Source organism: Haliaeetus leucocephalus, unplaced genomic scaffold, assembly GCF_000737465.1.
Source record: "Haliaeetus leucocephalus isolate CR32 unplaced genomic scaffold, Haliaeetus_leucocephalus-4.0 Scaffold165, whole genome shotgun sequence".
In the NCBI taxonomy this organism is placed as follows: domain Eukaryota; kingdom Metazoa; phylum Chordata; class Aves; order Accipitriformes; family Accipitridae; genus Haliaeetus; species Haliaeetus leucocephalus.
This window is the reverse complement of record NW_010972601.1, coordinates 23,260-44,857: the sequence shown is the minus strand read 5'-3', so window position 1 is coordinate 44,857 and position 21,598 is coordinate 23,260. Positions and strand designations below refer to the sequence as shown.

At 53.4% G+C, this 21,598-nt stretch overlaps 1 protein-coding gene across 1 annotated transcript in view; it reads left to right on the top strand.

Moving 5' to 3' along the window:
- Positions 1–11,256, top strand: part of NOS1 (nitric oxide synthase 1 (neuronal)) — a 39,156-nt gene extending 27,900 nt beyond the window's left edge. The window contains exons 15-27 of the mRNA XM_010563367.1: positions 211–269; positions 3,500–3,616; positions 3,782–3,956; positions 4,370–4,508; positions 5,294–5,372; positions 5,906–6,099; positions 6,736–6,905; positions 7,149–7,359; positions 8,105–8,192; positions 8,489–8,610; positions 9,182–9,330; positions 9,958–10,152; positions 11,134–11,256. Of these exons, the coding sequence (XP_010561669.1) occupies positions 211–269; positions 3,500–3,616; positions 3,782–3,956; positions 4,370–4,508; positions 5,294–5,372; positions 5,906–6,099; positions 6,736–6,905; positions 7,149–7,359; positions 8,105–8,192; positions 8,489–8,610; positions 9,182–9,330; positions 9,958–10,152; positions 11,134–11,256 (1,821 nt within the window). The remainder of the gene's footprint in view (positions 1–210; positions 270–3,499; positions 3,617–3,781; positions 3,957–4,369; positions 4,509–5,293; positions 5,373–5,905; positions 6,100–6,735; positions 6,906–7,148; positions 7,360–8,104; positions 8,193–8,488; positions 8,611–9,181; positions 9,331–9,957; positions 10,153–11,133) is intronic.
- Positions 11,257–21,598: the final 10,342 nt, after the last annotated feature.

The window sequence follows — 21,598 nt, the reverse complement described above, 5'->3', positions numbered from 1 at the left end:
ATTCCTGCTGTACAACTGATGTCAGTGTCACACAAAAGGTGCCAGCCCCTTGGCTGGGCAGCTACGACCTCGTCCAGCCCCGTACAACAGCCTTGCAGGCTGCTGGGAACACCAAGCAGAGAGCAGAGCCACAGCCCGGGTTTTGGTCACGGCTTTGTTTCCTGCAGAGACTGGCAAAACTGATGGCCTTTTTTTATTTCTTCTTTGTAGAAATTTGGCTGTGCATTAATGGAGATGAAGAATCCCAACTCCAACCTGGAGGAGAGGAAGTAAGAGCACCCCAAACCCCTCCCTTCCCACTCAAAACCCCAGCAAGCAGGCAGCCCCGCAGCCAGGACAGCCTGCTTCTCTGCTTCCCTCCTCTCCGAAGGGAGTGTGAAATCCTCACGCAGGTTTCAAGTTTGCAAATGTCCAAGGGATGGGATGTGCCTGGAGAACCAGGGGATGGAGCAGGTGGAGGTCCCAGGGAGGACAAAAGCACCAAGCCAGGCATGCCTGTGGACCCCAGCTTGTAGTTACCTGGGCTGGCATTTTAAAGCTTCCCTCTTCAACTGTAAGAGGCAGGCATTTATGAAAAAAAAACCCAAAGAAAAGCAAAAATTACTCCCAAATCTGAGAGCTGAGGCTGTCCAGGAGACTCCAAAATAGTAAGACTTGGAGGTAGAAGGGAGTTCCCAGCTATGTGGATGTAGGTGGGGGAGGCCTTGAGAACCAAATTTAACTTCTTGCATCGTGTGAAAATATTTCTCGGGAAAATAAGAGCTGTTATAAATTCTGGCTGTGATGTTTCTAACAGCGAGTCTGGAACCGGTAGCTTGGAGACAGGCTCTGGGTTTTTAGAAAATCCCCCATCACTGGAAGATGAGCCTTGAGCATCTCGGTGCATGTCCCAGAGGCTTGGAAGTGAGGGCAGCTGGCAAAGTGTTAATCTTTTGGGGCCTCCTCTTATTTTAGCTATTAGGTACAATATATTTCACTTAAGTGGGACACTGCTCTGCTCTGGAGTCTTTCCTCAGTCAACACAGCGATGCTTGCAACTGGCAAAAGGCTGTTCCTTAATTAAGGAAGAATTAGCACTGGCCGTTGGTACAGTGCAATTTAACTGCCTGACTTTCTGCTTGAGCAGTGCAGAGCAGTGCCGGTGGGACTGCAGAACGGTGACAAACCCTGCCGGGCAGGGCAGGGACCAATTTGTACTTCTCTGCTGCTGGCGACGCAGCAGCCCCGATGTGGTCTCCTCGCAGTGCAGCCAAGTCATCTGATGGATCCCCGCAGGGCTCACGAGCCAAAAACCCATTAGGTTTCTAATGGCCTCGTGCCTTAATGGGGACAGCTGACAAAATGGGACGTGCAGGCTGCCCTGGAGGTGTCTGGATGGAGAAGGGGCATTTTGCATGTGGTTCTCACCCCAAGGATCTTCACTTTTTGGGGCTGTGCTGGCGAAACATTGGGCTGGGTGTGGAGGTGTCACCCACAGCAAGCCAGGCAGATTTGAGGAGGACAAAAGCACCTGAGCTTGGTGCTGGCTGTCCCAGTCACCTCTAAATGTAATTTAAGGGACTGGCAGGGGGTTCTAAGAGCCAGGACAGCCTGTGGCTTGGTTATCTGACAGCAAAAGTAGTCAGAGTGCTGGAAACAGCAACCTGCGAGGACAGATCAAAAGGGTGAGAGCTATTTTATCTGGAGAAGAGGAGACAGAAATGTAGTGTGGTAGCAGACTTCACATACAGAAAAGGTGACTGTGGAAGTGGAGGGAATAAATTATTCCCCGTGGCCCCCCCGGGACAGGCCAAGAGGTCATGGCTCTGGATGGTAGGAAGAGATCATAGACTCATCAAATCACAGAATGGTTTGGGTTGGAAAGGACCTTAAAGATCATCTAGTTCCAACCCCCTGCCATGGGCAGGGACACCTTCCACCAGACCAGGTTGCTCAAAGCCCCATCCAACCTGGCCTTGAACACTGCCAGGGATGGGGCATCCACAACCTCTCCGGGCAACCTGCTCCAGTGCCTCACCACCCTCACAGGGAAGAACTTCCTTACATCTAATCTAAATCTACTCTCTTTCAGTTTAAAGCCATCACCCCTTGTCCTATCACTACATGCCTTTGTAAAAAGTCCCTTTCCAGCTTTCTTTAGGTACTGGAAGGCTGCTATAGGGTCTCCCTGGAGCCTTCTCTTCTCCAGGCTGAACAACCCCAACTCTCTCAGCCTGTCCTCATAGGAGAGGTGCTCCAGCCCCCTGATCATCTTTGTGGCCCTCCTCTGGACCTGCTCCAACAGGTCCATGTCTTTCTTATGTTGGGGGCACCAGAGCTGAAGGCAGTACTGCAGGTGGGGTCTCAGGAGAGCAGAGTAGAGGGGGAGAATCCCCTCCCTTGACCTGCTGGTCACGCTTCTTGTGATGCAGCCCAGGATACGGTTGGCTTTCTGGGCTGCAAGCGCACACTGCCGGGTCACGTTGAGCTTCTCGTCAACCAACACCCCCAAGTCCTTCTCCTCAGGGCCGCTCTCAATCCATTCTCTGCCCATCCTGTATTTGTGCTGGGGATTGCCCTGACCCATGTGCAGGACCAAGCATGACATATTCATTTCACAAGGACCTATTCATTTCAGCAAAAACTGCCGGTGGCCTGACCTTGGGCCCAGCACCCAATTGGGAAATTTGGGCTTCACGCCCATCTAAACCAGTGGGCTGTGCTGCCCTGCCTTCACCACATAACCCGGGGTGAGGACACGGCCCAGGGACAGCAGAGAAAGAAGTGGGTCCGTCCAGATGGAGTGAAGCAGAAAAGTGTGAGAGGTCTGGGCAGAAAGGAGGAGGCTCTGGAGCAGAGGTGAGGCACAGGGCTCCTCGACCCTGGCAGTTATTTTGCTCAGGGGTTGTCTCCTGTGCGTGGTGTGCCGGGTGCAGGAGGTCTGCTGTGACTCATCCACACACTACTGCTTCATTGCTCTGGCAGTATATTTAGAAACTCTTGTGTAGAGCAATTTTTGAAGATGGTTCAATTCAGAAATACTTCTGCTGTTGTCAGATTTTTTTTCTTCACTCCCCTTCCCCCTCCTCATCCCCTCTGCTCTCACTCCTTTTTTTTTTTACTTCCTATGAATGAAAAAACCTTCAGAATATCTGTTCATATACCCAACCTTATGTGCACCCAGGGAAGGACAGGTAAAGCCAAAGGTCCTGTCAGCTCTGCACCACTGGGGACAATGTGGTGGCCAACACTGGGTCAACCCACTGGGAGTTACTGGGGGACCTCATGGAGCAGACCAGGTCCAGCTGGGGGGATGCAACATATGGGCTGCTATGGCTTAACCCCGGGAGGTTAAGCCACCGCTCTAGCCACTGATCATGGTGCCTGCTCCTGAAATATTGAGCCCTGAGCTCTGGTTTGGTCTCGTCCACAATCTGGTCCTCTCTGAGCACACAGCCCAGCGGGAACCACATGCACATTTGTCGCCACTGTTAATACTTGATGCTGTTGCTGTTCACAGGAGCTACAAGGTACGGTTCAACAGCGTCTCCTCTTACTCGGATGCACGGAAATCCTCCAGCGATGGCCCTGACTCCAGGGACAACTTTGAAAGCACGGGGCCCCTGGCTAATGTCAGGTAAATAGGACAGGGTGGGAGGCAGCAATTTCTTGCTGCAGAAGGGACAGAGCAGAAGCTGGTGCTGCACAGAGTCCCTGTTTCCTACGGCACCTCTTTCTTTCCTAAAACGTGATGTATTTTTGCAATGTGCAGAACCCTCCATGCTCCTCCACCTCTCCGCAGGTTCTCCGTGTTTGGGCTGGGGTCGCGTGCTTACCCCCATTTCTGCGCCTTTGCCCGGGCGGTGGACACCCTCCTGGAGGAGTTGGGTGGAGAGAGGATCCTCCGCATGGGAGAAGGGGATGAGCTCTGTGGCCAAGAGGAGTCCTTCAGGACCTGGGCCAAGAAGGTCTTCAAGGTAACCCGCTTCCCTTGTGCTCCAAGAAGGAGGGGGGGGGAAAGACACAGGGACAGAGCAAAGCTGCCGGTTAGAGCTGGATCGAAACCCAGCATCTCCTTCCCTACACTGGGACACCCGGCCATCACCCTGGCCCACAATAAAAAGGCTGTCCATATTTTGGTGGAGCTGACGCTCTGGTTTGTGCTGACTGCCAAAGGGTGAGCACTGTGTTGAACTCCTGCATTATCCCAGATGCCTGGGGAAGGAGGGCACCACGAGCCATGCCCATGGCCACTGGTACAGCCCTAGACCATTGGGGGCTCCTTCTCCATGTGTTGGCTGAGGTGGGGTGGGACAAGGGGGGTCACGGGGCTTGGTCAGCAAGCCCGGGGGCAGCGGGAAGATGCCTGAGAGCCTGGTGCGTGCTGCAGGCAGCGTGTGACGTGTTCTGCGTGGGCGATGACGTCAACATCGAGAAAGCAAACAACTCCCTCATCAGCAACGACCGGAGCTGGAAGAGGAGCAAGTTTCGCCTGACCTATGTTGCTGAGGCCCCAGAGCTCACACAAGGTACAAAGACGGGGGTCATTCTGGAGGGCTCTGGGCGTGGGGCAGGTGGAGGAGAAGACATAGTGGGCTCAGGTGGGGGCAAAGGGACCAAACCTCCTTACTTGTTCTGTGTTAAACCCCCAGCATTTCAGTCTTGCCTTTCCCCTCCATCCCATGCCCAAGGAGCAGTTTGTGATGGTCTCAGGCCCCTCTGGCTGGTCCCTGTCTGTATCTGTAACAGAGATGTTGGGATACGATCTGATCTCCCTCCTCCTGACCCCATTTTTTGAAGTAAAGAGCTGGAAACCTGGGAGCTTTCCAAACTCGCTTTGTCCAAATGCCGCTCCGCCAAGCGTTGCGGTGCAATGGCAGGTCCAGCCCACCGACACCTGGCCCCTCAGCACGGCTCCTGCAGCTGATGATCTGCCGCACTGGCTTAGCTCTTCTTGAATTCAGGCACTTTGCTACCAGCCAGGTGGTACTGGCAGCGAGAGGTGCATGCCTGCATGTGAGGGCACGTCCCCGCTCCTCGTTCGGGTGCTTTCGGAGCTCTCCTCAGTCACTAACAAAAGGGACATGTGTTTGGTTCTCCTCTGGGGTTTCTGATCCCCCAGGCTCGCTGAAGCTTTGCAGGAGATGGGGGCAGAAGGGTGGTTGAGCCCACAGTCCGCTCGCTGCAGCTGGCGTCAGCCAGCTCCTGTCCAAAGGGCTGAACCTGCGGCAGCAGCCAACAGCCCTGCGAAAGCCAGAAGCTGTCTGCCTTGGCCATGCTCTGCTGCGTTGCTTCACTGACTTCTCCTCCACAGGACTGTACAGCATCCACAAAAAACGCGTCTATGCAGCCCGGCTTATCACACGCCAGAACCTGCAGAGCCCAAAGTCCAGGTAGGAGATGCGGCTGTCCTGGGAGTTGAATGCACTCGTGGTGCACCCAAGCATCTGTGCATGCGGTGCTGCAACTATCCGTTGGCCCCTGAATGTCCCATGGATACCGTCTTTGTGCAAATCATCACCAAGGCTGGAAGCCACGCTGAACCTGGTGAAGGGTGGTTCCTGCCTTATACAGTGAAATCTCTGCCACTACATAAATCAGCCTCCTGCCTGTAAGGATGAGAAGATGGGTGGCTGCATTTATGGAGTGGTAGGGTGCAAAGAAAGGATAAAACTGCTGAAGCAAGAGGTTAAACTGTTTTTCCCTTTTAAAAAGTCCCTGAGGGTGAGTCAGTGGCAGGAGGAGGTGGGCACTGCAGTCTCCTTTCTAGCTCCCTGCTGCAACTTTGATGACATGCTCAGCGGGGCACCAGGGCTTGGAGATGCCACCACTGCCCAGGACACCCAGTGGCTCTTGAGGCCAGAGTTCAGTGACTCCCTGAAGGTGTCCCCCAAAACACATCCTGCTTTTTCTCCTTTCTCTGTAGCCGCTTGACGATTTTCCTGCGCCTCCACACCAACGGACACCAGGAACTCCAGTACCTGCCTGGGGACCACTTGGGCGTGTTCCCAGGGAACCACGAAGACTTGGTCAATGCCCTGATCGACAGGCTTGAAGATGCCCCTCCGGCCAACCAGCTGGTGAAGGTGGAGCTCCTGGAGGAGAGGAACACAGCTCTAGGTAACCAGGACCATCTCAGCGTAGAGGTGGCCTCTCTCCTCCTTGCCCATCCCCTATAGCAGTTCTTGTAGCTCCTCGGGGAGGCAGGTGGCCCCCAGGAGAAACCATTTCCCATCTCACTGCTGTGTTTGCCTGGATTGGGAGCACCTCCTTCAACCGTCCTCTGCCCAGAGCCATTGCTCATCTGCACTTGGGATGTAGAGCAAGGGTTTGAAGGGTGAGCAGGACCCTGGGGAAGATATTTCCTTATTCTTCAGAAAAATTAAAGGTGTTTATATTCTCATGGAAAGAGCAATATCTAGGACTGGAAAGAAGAGTTACAAGATCTTGATGGACCATCCCAACACTATATTTCAGGGATAAATCTGATACCCTACTGCCATGCACAGTGTAACAGGAGATGGAAAACTATTAACTCAGAGTGGCGGAGGCTGAAAGTGGTGGAGTATCAGACTCGTATTTGTGCTTATTGTACAGCATCTCATGTGTAGCATGAGAGTATCTCATTGACTCTTCTTTCCAGCTCTTCATCATTCACTGTCTCAGAGCTGATAAGGGGAACGAAAGCAAGAATTTGTCCACCTTGGCTCTTACGCTCAGCTGATGCCATGGTTGTGCTGAATTCCCTCCTGGCAGGTGTCATCAGTAACTGGACAGATGAGAACCGTGTCCCACCATGCACCATCTTCCAGGCTTTTAAGTACTATTTGGACATCACCACCCCTCCCACACCCCTGTTGCTGCAGCAGTTTGCTTTGTTGGCCACCAGTGACAAGGAGAAGAAACGTCTGCAGGTCCTTAGCAAGGTAAAGCCTCAGACCCCAAACCCCAAGGCCCTGGAGACAACCACAGCCCCAGGGCATTTTCATCCCACACTGTGGTTAGGCTGAGTCTCTACCTGTGAACAGCAGGGCTCCTCCTGCCTGCCTTCACTGCCACCCACTGCACCTTTGCCATAGACTCGGTGGGATATCGGTTGAGGCACCTGGCTTGAAAGAGGTTGATGCTGCAGCTCTCTCCTCCCTCCCTCCCTCTTTCCCTGGCTGCAGGGCTTGCAGGAGTACGAGGAATGGAAGTGGTCCAAGAACCCCACCGTTGTGGAGGTGCTGGAGGAGTTCCCCTCGGTGCAGATGCCCTCCACGCTGCTGCTCACACAGCTCCCCCTCCTCCAACCCCGCTACTACTCCATCAGTTCCTCCCCAGAGATGTACCCAGGCGAGGTCCACCTCACCGTGGCAGTGGTCTCTTATCGCACGAGAGGTACCATGCTCATGCAGGGCTCAGTGGAGACAGGCTTGGTGTGGAAAGCAGGGAAAAAGCATTAGCACATGGGCAGCACCACAAGGTCTTTGGCAGACAGATGTTGTTTTAAAGCCTTTCTACCTGCTGCAGTGACTAGATTCCTTCAGCCCATGACACTGCTGTCCCATGTTACAGAGAATGGCCATCGATCAAAGGGCAGTGTATTGCAGAGATGCCAGATCTGGGTCAGGTACCAGCTGTGGTGGCTTCAAGATCCATGTAAGATCATCACACCAAAATCCACATTGCCACAACTAGCCAAATTTCTGTACCTGTGCAAGCACTGAGGTGTCCAAGCAGCCCTGGTCATGGTGTAGATGGACACAGCCCCGTCGCCCCTGCAGCAGGCAGGACACAGGGGAAGACACTGGCCGTTCATCTGGAGCTGCCATGGAGGGCTTGTGTCTGGAAGCACCATAGCATGATGCTGCTTCTCCCAAAAAGGACCAAAGAGAAGTTGGGTGCTTCCTAAGTATTGTGGAAGTCCAGCTATCCCAGGGCTGGGTCCTGGGTGATCTTGGGTAGCTCCACAGAGGGATTCGAGTGCCAAACTTCTGCCAAGTTCGTGGGGGATGGATGCAGAGATACTAAAGTTTTCAGTGAGGCGTGTATGTGGGAAATAGCAGGGAGGGTTTCAGACAGAAAAGTAACTGGAGTAGTTGACTGGTGTGCCAAGTACAGACCTCCTTTTCTCCCCTCCTAGATGGAGAAGGACCAATCCACCATGGAGTCTGCTCCTCTTGGCTCAATCGGATACAGACCGATGAAGTAGTGCCCTGTTTTGTAAGAGGGTAAGTGGTCCACACGAGGCAAGGGGTGAAAAAGACGGGGTGAGCCCCCTTGCAGGATGAGCTCTTTGCCCTCGATTCTTCTTTACAAAGCACTAAGGGCGCAGAGAAAACCAGGCTGGATTTGTGAGCAAATGAGTCCCTCTTGGGTGCAATTCTTCTGCACTAAAATGTCACTTTCTGGGATTTCACCTCGTTTTCTACCCCTCCCTCTCTGGGTGGTGTCTCAGCTTGCTGTGGGCAGAGGCGAGGGAGGGAGCATCCTACTTGGGTTTAACTGGTGTCTTCCATGTGTGCAGCGCGCCCGGGTTCCACCTCCCCCAGGATCCCCAGGTGCCCTGTATCCTCATCGGCCCCGGCACCGGCATCGCCCCTTTCCGGAGCTTCTGGCAGCAGCGGCTTTTTGAAATTCAGCACAAAGGTGGGTTGACGCTTGTTCGTCCTGTTTCTCATCTCAAGCAGTGCTCAGGAACCCTGGGCTGGTGGCGTGGGGATGGGGCTCCAGTCTCCTGCCTGGGCTGCCCCAGCAGAGGCAAAGGGCTTCTTGAAGCAGCGGCTGTCCCAACTGCAAGTTTGGAGGCCAGCCCAAACTCCCCAAAACAAATGCCATGAAAATCCTGCTGTAAAACTTTGCGAGTTTTTTATGGCAGTACTATAGTGCTGGCATTGGTTTTTAAAGGCTATTTAATGCAGATTTATGTAAAATATACATTATTCACTGATCATTTAGAGCATTTAGGAAAAAAAAGTTTAATATCTCCCCAAAACCTGGCACAAGCACCCCTGCCATGTGACCCCAGGCCGTGTACTGGCTCAGGCAGTGCATTACCTCCTCCTTGCTGGTTTTTCCTCCCCCCCAGTTTGGCCAGGGAAGGCTCCTGGAAGTCTTCAGCAGCATGCTGGGGCTGCTGGCAGATCTGAAGGGAGGTGGCTTGCAGAAAGGGGGGTATCGGTGGTCCCCAGGCTAACTGTTTGCCCCATCTCTCCCCCAGGTCTGAAGCCTTGTCCTATGGTCCTGGTATTTGGCTGCCGGCAGTCCAAGATCGACCACATTTACAAAGAGGAGACGCTCTTTGCCAAAACCCAAGGTGTCTTCAGAGAGCTGTACACAGCCTACTCCCGGGAACCGGACAAACCAAAGGTGCGTGGTGGGCACTGCTCCGGTCCTGGTGCACAGCCCCGGGCAGCCGTGGCCAGCCAGCACGGTGTGGAGGTGCTGGTTCCTTGGCACAGCCACGGCAGCTCATGCCCTGGAGTGGTCTGGTTGCATAAGTGTGCAGGATCGTGCCCTTCCCAGCGCAGCCCCGTTCCCAGGGCGCACCCCCATCCCTGCACCAGCCTGAATGCGTGCCCACGTCGCTCACGCTTTTGCCCTGGGGAGCTGCAACCGTCCTCACCAGGTGGGAGCAGATGGGGAGGGGAAAGGCACGTCTTCCCAAGCAGGTGGGCAAGGAGGGATGTCACCCGGTGGCGTGGCCCAGAGCCAGCGCAAACATCTGGTCCAAATTCCCACCGCTGCCTGAGCAGGCCTGGCAATGAGATATATGGTGAAGGTGTGAAAATGCAAGAGCAAAAAGACGCTTTGCTGCTTTCCCCAACTCTTTTCTATCATCGTGGGTGCTGTGAGGTGCAGGCATGTTCCCCCAAAGACGCATTGCACTGCTGCCTCGAAGGCAGCTGGTGCGCACAAAGCTGGCCGGAGCGTGCAGGTGGATGGGGCTGGGACGCTGTAGTTAATCTCAGCTCCCACCTCCTCCTCCTCCCTCAGAAATACGTGCAGGACGTGTTACAGGAGCAGCTGGCCCAAACCGTGTTCAAAGCACTGAAGGAGCAAGGAGGCCACATCTACGTCTGCGGGGATGTCACCATGGCCGGGGACGTCCTCAAGACCGTTCAGCGCATCGTGAGGCAGCAGGGCCAGCTGTCGGTGGAGGAGGCAGGCGCTTTCATCAGCAAGCTGCGGGTGAGTAGCGTCCGCACCGCGAGACACCATGCAAGCTCCTGCCACGGGCGCTGCACCTGGTGCCTCCTCCTGCAGAACCAGCAGCACCGAGGAGACGGGTGCTGGAGGGGGGGGGGATTGCAGCTCCCACTCACGCTGCCTGCACCCGGGCAAGGTCGGGAGCGTGATCTTCCAAAGCTTTGGGTGCGCGGTGGAAGTCACCTTGCTTTGCAGGAGCTCTGCTCCGGGCTGCAACCCCTTCAGCCCACGCTGGACTCCTGTGATGAGCCTGCTGCTGTGCTGAGCAGTGGTACAAGCTCTTTTGGGCACCCGTGGTAGCCCAGGCAGGGCTTGCTCACCTTGCTTAGCCCCCTCTGTCCCTCCATCACTGCAGCAATCTAACAGGGCAGCCTGTGGGTCCCCCTCCCCAAATCTCCTCTATCTGTGTGGATGATGCCCCTGGACAAACACGTTGCTGCAGACATTGCAGCTGAAGCATAAATGAGCTCAGTTTGGGACACAGGCCCAAGGACAGATGCTTGAACGGCTCTGCTTCTGCCCAGGAGGATAACTCAGCCCGATTCCTATGGGACTGCCCCTTCTGCACCATGTCCCCACACTCCATCCAGGACCTGAGGGAGCCCAGAGACACATTTTTAGCTGGTTTGCAAGCAAAAGCTCTCATACACGGGCTGGCCTGGGGCTGCTTCTCCCCCTGACAGCCAAGCAGTCCCTGGGTTGGCAGCAGTTGACAAGGTCTAATGCACCAAGCAGCTCTGCCACTGCCCCACAGTGTGACCTTGGGAAGGTCATTTCACCTCCCTGCCTGTTCCTGCCCCTCTGCGCTGCTTGCTCCACCAGCTCTTGTGACAGGCCCCGGAATATTTGCTGTGTGTTTGGCACCTACCCACAACACAAGAGCTTTCTGGTGCTGCAGCAACACCAACTGTTTGTAAATACTCTTTTTTTTCCCCACTGCCCCTCTCCCAACCTCTGTTTCAGGATGACAGCCGGTACCACGAGGATATTTTTGGAGTCACCCTGCGTACGTACGAGGTGACTAACCGCCTTAGATCTGAGTCTATTGCATTCATTGAGGAGAGCAAAAAAGATACAGATGAGTGAGTTGACATGTTTATTTTAACCCCTGCAATTGTCTCCCAAGCGCGTGGGTTGTGGGATGGGGAAAGGAGCTTTTACTTTGGCACACATGTGGTCCTTCTTAGCAAAGACTGAAGAAAAGGCATTTGATTTTTGCACTGGAAGGAGAGGCTGCTGCCTGGCAGTCTCTCTGAAATAGCTGTCACCTCACTAGGACAAATCCCCCCTGGCCTTCCCAGCTTATTGCACCCGCCGTACCAATGTGCTCAGACCTGACAGTCCTATCCAAATGGTGATGCAAAGCAAAAGAGTCCTGCCCGCTGCCTGCCACTGCTCCCCTGCCAGCAAGCTGGTGGATGACAGAATGGAAGGTTTGCAGGACCAGTGGCGAGGGGTGGCTCTCCCCAGCTCCAGTGCTGGCTGGGGGGGGGCCTGGCTGGCTCCAGGGGTGCAGGCAGCAGGTACCCACGGTTGGAGAGGTCTCCAGGCTGCTGCATGCCTGGTTAGGAAAGATCTGGAGACTTTTCTTTCCACTGTCGCAAAAACCAAAAGAAGTAAAAAACCTTGACATTTACTATGTTTGTTTCAGCTCTACCATGTCCTGCCATTTGCTCAGCTCTGTTGTGGTGGGATTTTCCCTGGCTGAGCAGGATTATTTAGGATAAAGGATGGGCAGCTGCCTGCATCTTGCTCCTTGCCCTGGTCCTCGGTAGCCTGGGGTGCAATCCTTTCCCTGCACTCCTGGCTGTGCCAGGTAGCGCCCCGCTGACCCAGAGTGGGTTTCCCAACATCCCTGAGGTTTGGTAGGAATTTTTCTCCAATGCAGCACATACTCTGGGGTCTGCACTGTATACAGAGTGCCTCAGTTTCCCACCTCTAGGTAGGGATAAGGGTTACTTACCTGCCCACCTCACTCAGCTGCAAAGGGCTCTGTAAATTCCTGTCTACAACATGGTCAGGGTGCTCAGATGCTCCCCACTGCTCCCTCTAAGGTCAGCCTTTCTCCCCTTTCCCTTGCAGGGTTTTCTGCTCCTAACTGGACCCTTCGCCCCAAGGGGATGCCAAACCAGTCCCAGCACCTGCTGCCCCCTCCAGCCGGAGGGCACTGGGTTTTGTATTTCACGGACACGGTGGCTCCTTTTCCACGGGGAACTGCCCATGGAAAGCGCTCTGTCTCTCGTCCTGTTGTTGTGTCCTGATGATGATGATGATGATTTTTATTTCCTTTTCTTCCTCTTTCTCTTGCTCTTGTCCGGTGGCCGTTTCTTTTCACCCCCTTTCCCTTCCCTGGATTTCCCCACTGAAGTACGATGGCTTTATAACCTGCAGTGGCTCTTAACAGAACTTCACATTTCTCCTTCTCTCATGAGGGCATTTTGCAGCTGCATGAAATCACCACCTTCGTGATCATCTGCATTTTTGGTGTTTTGGGGGAGAGCAGAGGTGGCAGGGGCTGGGCAATGGCTAGGTCTTGTTGCTTGACCAGAGCTGGGGTTTGTTCCCCCCAGGCTCCTCCCTTCCCCAGCTCTGGGCTTGGCTGAATCCTTGCATTTTCATGGCTTTCCTTTCGACTTGTACAGACCTGGGCATATGCCCGAGGCTGGGGGCAGATGATGTGCAATGCTCTCCTGCCTATGAACTTTGTTCATCCCCAAGCAGCCTGGGTACAAATGTGTCTGTTTCGATCCAAAGGGTGGGGATGGCTCTGATTCACCTGTCATGATTTCTCCTAAGTGGACTCTGTGCTATGTTTGCCTCCTTCTCTGCTCCCTGTTCCCCATGAGCCTCTCCTTTTGCTCAGTCCCCACTTTTGCTGGCATGAAAGTCCTCCCACAGAGGAGCAAGCACTGAACACGCAGGCTGATGTGTATGCTAGGGAAAAACTCACGGCAATGGCTGCTGCTGGGCCAGGCTGTCCTCCAGAAGGCTTTACAGGAGATATGTGATCTGCACCCATGATGCTTGTGGGAGAGATTGAGGGACCGGCTGCATCCCAGAGCTTTGCATGCTGTGAACGTGTGAACCCTCTCCCAGGTGAGACTGGAAAGCTACAAGGATGGGAAAGAAGCGGCTCCAACCCCACCTGCAAGAGGCACCTCCTAGTAACGAAGCCTATTTGGAAGGCAGAACTTGGAGGGTTATGGAGGCTCCTAGTCTTTGGTGAGGATGTGTCGACCGAGGACTCTTGAAAGCCCAGAGAGCATCAGCTCCACCTTAGCGAGCAGTTCTGGGACAGCAAACCCCAGCCACTTCCACAACTTCGGGAGCAGAAAGTGCCAGCATGGAGCGACCTGCCTGCCAAGAGAAATACATGTGGCATCTCGGTGGCAAGCCAGTCCCCTCTGTAGGTTCTGCACCACCTGCCAGCGGCACGAGCTGTCTCTGCCGGGACATCTCATGTGAGAAGGGAGGTGAGATCGGCTGCAAAGATGCTGCGTGATTCTGGGCTCTGACACACTCACACCTCAGCCCTGCTGCAAAAATCTGGCCCCAAAAGCAATCTGTTAACACGATCACAGAAAGGTATCAGTCCCTTTAAAAGAGAAAAGCTGTCTGCAAGGTAAAGCATGCGTGACCTTGTGTGTCCTTCTTCCTTCTCCTCCCTTCCTCACCCTGAAGAAGGTTTGTCCTCCCTCATTGCCAGGACAAGGACAGCAGGGCACGGTTGCAGCTCTTGCTGGAGGCAGGAATATGGGGTTGACATTTTGAGCTGGTAGATGCTGGTCCTTTCCTCCTGCCCCTGCTCTGCTGTGCGTTGATGCTTGTATGGAGCAGAGCACCAAAACCGGCGACAGCAGAGGGTTTGTGCAGGAGCTGCGACAGTGAGCTTGCTTTCAGAGGGCTAAGGTTAGCTGCCCTAAGCCAAAGTCAAATAAAAAGAGCTGCAAGAGGTCTGCTGTTCTCCCAGCCCATGGTTCAAGCTGTGCTGGCTTCCCTGGCCCCAAGCCGTGCAGTTATTCCCACCCTCAGCCAGGACCTCCTGCCCTTTCCTGCTGCTTGGCTGGCCGCGTCTCCAACTGCTGTGACCATCTTCTGCAGCTTTGACTCCCTGAATGCTTGAAGCAGCTCCAGCTCAAAACCCAAGAGCAAAAGGCCTCCAGGCACTGGGAGAATTTGAGATCCAGGTCTCAAGTTTTGCTGGTCCCACCAGAGCATCTAGCATGGCGTAAAATGCAAAGGAATGCTGCCACGGTGTGGCCAGAGCCGAGCTCGCTGGGCTGGCAGGGCAGTCGGAGCAGGGTTTGGAGCCAGGTACAAGGCCAGGTTTGTGTCACTGCCTGGGGACTTTGTGACCTGAAGGTGAAAGCAGGACAGGGCAGGAAAAAGGGAAGCCCATGGTCCACCTCTGTGGGTTGTGCCCTAATCCCAGGGCAGGCAGTGGAATGGGGGAGCTGGGTCCCTTAGCTGCTGGGATGGGTGAATTTGGGCAGAGGTCCTGTCTGTGGGAGACAACTCCCTGGCCCTACAGCAAGCCTGGCCCTAACCCCCAATCCCATGGCTGCAGAAACAGAGCTAAAGAAAAAAAAACAAACTCATCCCCTTCTTCTGGGAAATTTCATTCTGGCTCTAGACTTTGTGCTCTGGTCTTCCTTTTAGTAGAAGGAGCGATGCAACCTGAAGAGGAGGTAGTGCCCAAAGAAATGCCCTTGCCTTCATCCTCTTTCCAGTTCATCCTGTGTGGCTGGCAATTAGTTTTCTCCTGTCCTGCCTTCTGCCTGTATCGCTACAACATCTCCCATCTGGAAGTCATATTGCTGCTGGAGTCTGTGTCTGAGATGAATTGGCTTGCTTTTCCTGCACCCCAAGTCTTGCCACCTCCATCTCCCCCTTCCACCTGAGCTGCCAGTGAAAACAGCGGGGAAGCGCAGCGGAGAAGGGAACGGGGCTGTGCCTTGCCTTTGGTGGGATCTCCAAAGGGGTCTGTGCTGGGCAGACAGCCAAAGCCGTCTCAAGTTCAACAGGCGTCGGGTAGGTGAGTCCTTCAGAGCCCTTTGGGAGGGAAATGCTGGTTTGAGTCCAGCCTCCCTGTCTGGCCCTGGAGAAGAAACACCGTCCCTGCCGTAAAGGTCCACGAAGTTAATATGTCCCCCAGGGCTCTGAGCTGCCTCTCTGCTCCCTCTGCCTGAGTAGGACCACTCGCTCCTCACAAGCCGCACCACTGGGAATTTTGATTCATTGGTTTTTGTTGCGTCAGTCTCAGACGTCTTAACTTCTCCTTCATCCCCCTCACCTGCAGGGGCTTCGCACTCCCCTCGAGCTTAATTTTCTCCCACAGTGAAGGGGGAAATAAACTTGTGGATCTGCTTTATCATTCCACAAATGCAGCTCTTCCACCAGTTGTCTAGACTCTGCTCGTCTCGGTGTGACATTTCTGATGCGTGGGTGTAGCCACAATATCTCTGGCATGCATAAACGGCAGAGAGCGAGGTGGGGTTTGCTGCAGACCGGTGCCATGAGCTGCTTCGGGGTGTCATGCATGGATGGGTTATGCCTCTTGGGCACTTGGTTCACAAATCTATCACCTCCGGGTACCTGCGGCCCATCCAGGCTCCTGCACAGCTCCACACGGCTCCCGCGGCGAGGGGATACTGGACCTGATGGACACCCAGCCTGATCCAGTGTCCCAGTCCCTCTCCTGGAGGATGTCCACGATCACCACTGCCCATTGTGAGCAGCTTTGCTCCTTTTCACTCCCCAGGTATTAAACATATAGAGGCTCTTCTCTAAACAGGAGATTTGATTTACAAGACACCATGAAGTGGTTTTTTTCACAAAGGTTTTAATCCATAGGTCTTTCAAACATCCACAGAAAGTTATTATATGAACTTGAAAACTCACGGGAAATGGTTCTCTGTTTTCCCAACCTGCTGTGTCCACTAGCAGGGAAAAATAAGTTGTTCATTCAGTGCAAGGGTATCTACTGCCTGTGCTGTTGATGACTTCAGAGGTTTCATCTCCCCAGAAGGACTGCCTGGGAGTTTGTTGTTCTTCTATTTATGAGAGACAGTGGGGAAAAAATGAGATTTCTCTCATCAGGAGTAGACTCACAAAGATGAAACCTCCACGATTGTTGCTGGGTAGGCCTGAGCTCGTTGCACTAGAGGAACCAAGCCAGTCACATCCATACTGGCCAGAGAAATTGGGTTTGAGTTTGGGCTGTCCACACTCTCTGTCCCTGTCCTGTGCCTATGCATCCCCAGGGGCAAGCAGGGGACTCTGGCTCACACTGCTCTGGGTGTGAACAACGTGTCCATGCACGACCGGCAAACTCGCAGTTGCGTCCTGAGCAAACGTTATTGCACCTATGCAGAAGAGGAGATGGGAAGAGACAGGAGCTGCATGAACCTGTGTCCAGCCTAACTATGATTGCTCCGTTAGTTCCTTTACTGTTAGTACGCGATGCCTCTCACCCCGTCCCAGGCTGCAACCCAGGCTCCCTCTATCACTTCCCTCTGGAGATCCCTCCTTTCTCCTTCTCAGCCCTGTCTGCCCAGCCAAAAGGTGCAGTGAGCTGCTCGGCAAGGGCAGGTCCTGGGAACGGCAACGGACTTACAGTGCCTTGTGCTGGGAAGAGACTATTGCACTGGGATTGCCCTCCCATTCCTGCTCTCTCCGGAGATGCTCCTAGTACACAGAGACTGGGGGCTCAGGGGAACAGGTGACTTCATTTTACAAGTTAAATTCTTGGTGGGCAAATTGCCCCTAGGATAACTGAGAGCAAATTTACAGCCCTGCTCAGCCGTGCCGTGCAATTAGTCTCCCAGTGATGGGGTTTTATAGGGGTATGGAGGTGGTGCAAGGTTAGAATGTGGGTGAAAACTGGACACCACCTTCTGCAAGCACCACAGGTCTGCAAATACCTACCACATCCACGGAGACCGTGTTTTTATTAAGCTGGGGGCAGGGGGGAGAGGGTGTTTGTGCTTGAAGCCTCGTGGACTTGCACCAAGCCCAAGCCAAAGCTGCTGCCTCCCGACTTACGGCCACTGAAGCCATTACAGTCCTCCGATTCATACCTGTGGGGAAGCTGCAGTGAGTTCCCAGCATTTTTTGGAAGGAGAATTTTATGCTCAAAACTAAATTTTGTTCCTGCTTTCACTGGGGACCAGTTCTCAGCTTCAGAATTGCTCTGATAACTTTGCAATTGCTTTGATAGCTCCAGAGAGGAGCGCAGTCCCTTTACAGAACAGATGGAGACACATTTTCAGGACCATTCAACTTTGCTGTAACTCTGTCTTCGTTATGACAATTTCTTCTGCTATAACAGGAGGAGCAAAATTTGGCCAGTGATGAATGCTCTTGAAAACCGTATTCCTGAACTTTGAAAAAATTAGTCTAGAATCCAAGTCCTCCCAGACACAAAATGCCTTCCACACCCACCGGCTTCAGTGGCATTGGGGATTTCAGCAGCTTGCAGGATCAGGCTTTCACAGCAGCAGCAGCGGCAGCAATTTCATGACGGCAGTATTTTTGCGTGTGTCAATCTGCACTTGCACTTGCCTGCAATGCATGACTCTAGTAATCCATTTGAAATCTACCCTCGACAGGGAGATCTGAGCTCTAGCTTCTTCCATATGGCCGTGTGTATTTAATAGGAAATCAGGGGAGTGGGAAAAAGCTCATGAGATTGCTGCTTTAAAGCACTTGGTTCCAGAAGTAAAACAGACCTTACCAGAGGTCAAAATTGGCTTGATTTTAGCATGGGTACAAGGGCAACTCATGAAATATTTAAGCACTGTAATGCAGATACACCTTTTTCCTGCTGTGCCAGGAATGAAGTAGACTAGAAACTCTTGGCCTCCACCCCTACAGATGTTTGGCTGTGATGGAAGTTTGAGCCATCGAAATCGCAGGAAAAAAAAACAGATTGTGAGTTCATAGCTGAGCAGTTGCAGCTTGTTTAGCAGTGAGAGCGTCTCACTGCGAGGGCTGCTGCTTTCCTGCCTTACTCATCCATGTACCTACCTGGCCAGATTTCAGGGAGGGAGGAGGGAGGAAGCACTTCAAAAGCAAGAAAATCCAACCTGTGAGCCTTGCCCTGAGAATCCTTCATTTAACAGGAGCCTACAGGCCAAGGCTTTGCAGCTACTCCTCATTACCACAGCGGGGAAGTGGGCAAGGCACGAGGGGCTTCTCTTGTATCCACGGGCCAAAGCTTGCAGAAGCTGTTCTGGGGCTGTGGAAGAGCAGGAGTGTGGAGCTGGGCTGCAGGTAGACCCCTGCACGGCCTGACTGCAGTGTTTGCATGCAGCTTTCTGTAGGGCTGGTTCAGAAACCTGCTCGTGAATAACACTGGGCAAAGTATTTTTCTTCCGGAGGCATTCTTAATACTTTAAAATTTTAAAGACTAAATACTGAAAAAAAAATTATCTAAACCAGCAATTGATTTGGGCTTCTTTTTGTTGCTTTGTTTTCATATATTGGTTTTGGGTGGGGAAAGCAAACAAAAAGTATATCAAAATGTTTTGGATTAAATCAAATATATTGTTCCCACAACAATTTCTAATGGAGATTTAAAAATTTTCCAAGGGCAACAAAACTGCCTTAATATGTATTCAACTCCAAGAAGAGACATTAACACCACTTGCTTCTGAGCCTGCTTTTTACTTTTCTCTCTGTGTGATCGTGGCATGGAATCATGTCTTAACAAAATACACTTTGCAGTACTCAACGGGATGTCCAGAAACAGAAGACAGTGTTTCAGAATCTCCCCGTGCCCAGCATTGAAGTGATGGCTTTGAAGCCAATGAAATTCAATGCAAAATTTCTGCTTTGCTAGAATTCTACAAATAGGCAAATGTCCACAATTCCCAAAGTTAAATGTGCTCTGCTGCCTTGAGATGCCTTCAAATAACCCTGGGATCTGTACGCTGAAATGAGCTTGAGAATAGGCTCCCTGGTCTGCAGCAACATCCCCAGCTCTTCTAGAGTGTACACAATTCCCTAGGCAGTAGATGAACAGAGTAAGATGACTTTCAGCTAGGACTCATTGCTTTTTAGATTGCGTGTAGTTAGAAACATGAGTTCTGCCAGCTGCCCAGGGAATTTGATATTCAGTGCCAATTAATTTTTGTAATGGGAACAGGGATTTATTCCCTCGATTCCCTTAGGCACCTTTGAAAAGCGTAAGCCTCAAAGGTTGGTTTGGAATTTTTTTTTTCTGGTGGCCTTTTTCCTGAAAAGCAGTGGTGCCGAGATGAGAAAGGGGACCGGTCTGTGAAGGGTAGCAGCTTTGGGGCAGGCAACTCCCAAACTTCCCATTGCAGAGGTTTTCTAAACTTTCCAGGTGTGGGTAAATTCTGCTCTGCTAGATGGGACTCCAACCTCTCGCTGCTCTCTGGTCCTCCTGCTCCTTCCTCCTTCCCCTCAGCACCTCCTCATGTCACTGTGCCTTCATTTGGTTTATAAAATGATGCCATGATTTAAGACTGGCACATTGTCTTTACTCTCACTTTGCATCCCATAAGACAGGTATGTGTGGAGAGGGGCTTAGCTTATTTTGTAGCTTTTCGTGTGATCCTAAGGTAGGTTTCTTCTGAGGAGTAAAGGGGTGGGGATAGTGGGAGCAGGAATGAGCCAGTGTTGTATTTGATCATACCAGTGCTTTAAGCGGTCAGGAACATGTTTTTCCCCTACCTCTGAGCTCTCAATGCTGCTAAAATCTCTGCCATTCGTACAATGTACTCCAGCCCCCTCTCTCGGACTGACTCTGGCTCTGTTTGCAAGATATCCACACTGTTCTAAAGCATGCACCTCTTTCTGTATAGTTCCAATCTTCTGATTTTATGGAATACTTATGCCTGTTTGCATTACGGTCAAAATAAAAAAGTGAACTAAACTCTAGCAGACCTTGTTCTTCTCTTATAGCTTGAGTTTCAATGCTGAAAGGCCTCTCCTGATATCTTGGCCTTGCTCTGGTTCGCTACCTGTAATGCCGGAGCGCTATAAATAGGATGGTGGCGTCATTCAGCATTATCTATTGATCTGCAAGACAGGAACGCTTTCTTATAAGGCTGCTTGAGTCACAGCATTACATGTTTCACATCATTTATAGCACATCCACTGGGAAAATGCCACAGTCAAGTAAGGAGGGCTGTCTGCGCACAATCCAGGGCAACTTTTAATGCTGGAGCCTCGGTAACACAGCAGCAGTACTCCTAGGAGAACCTGAGAGACCTGGGCAAAAAGAATGGCTGCATGTGGCCAGGTGAATGAGCCAGAAGTACGGGCATGGCTTTTTACATGGGAAGGTAGTGTGCTGTTGCAAGGGGGTAGTAATGTGCCTTTATTTAAACAGATCCCTTCTTAGGGCTCCCTGCAGAGCAGCAGGACACAGATGTGATCAGGGCAGAGAGATCCTAAGTTGTCTGCAAGAAGCAGGCGAGAGGACGAAAGGCATCCATGTGCAGGAGCGAAGGGCTGCTCCCCCGCCAGCGCCAGGCCGGCGTGAGGGGCACGCGGCATACACGGCGGCACTTTTACCTCAGACATCGCTGCAGTTACACCTCAGACGCAGCGGCAGCGTGACCTCGGAGACCACGACGGCGTGACCTCAGACACTGCCGTGGTGTTACCTGAGGCACAGCAGCAGTGTGACCTCGGAGACCACGACGGCGTGACCTCAGACGTGGCACCAGCGTGACCTCAGCCACGGCAGCGGCGCTGCCTCAAGACATCGCCATGTCGTTACCCCAGACGCTGTGGCAGGCACCTCGGTGCCACCTCGCACACCGTGCTGGTGTCACCTCCGTCCCCACTGGGGTGCTGCCGCAGACATGGCGGCAACATCACCTCAGGTTGCCGCAGACATGGCGGCAGCATCACCTCAGGTGCTGCCGCAGACATGGCGGCAGCATCACCTCAGGTGCTGCCGCAGACATGGCGGCAGGGTTACCTCAGCCAGCCTTTCAGCTCGGCCCTGCCAGGCCCTGTTAGCCCGGGGGAGACGGGCACAAACCACTCGCATCCACCTGGCTCCCTGCAGCCCGCCACGGCGTTTGGAGGGTCTGGGGGGCTCCCCAGGCCCGCGTCCCCACCGACCCTGGGAGCTGACACCTCCCGCCGGCGGACAGGCACTTTGCAGACACTCCCTAGCCCCCGCCGCTGCCCTTGACCCGGAGAGGCGGCGCGCCGCGCTTCTGCGCCGCGGCACTTGGCAGACGCTCCCTAGTGCCTATAAAGGGAAGGCGCCGCTCCGCGAAGCGGCCGCACTTGGCAGACGCTCCCCGGGCCGTTCCTCCGCCTTCGTTCCGCGCCGGAAGCGGGAGACGCTCCCTAACCCCTCCCTCCGGGGGAAGGGGGTCGCCCAGGTAAACATCCAAGATGGCGGCGGCGGAGAGCCAGGGCCCGGCGGCGGGCGGGCCGC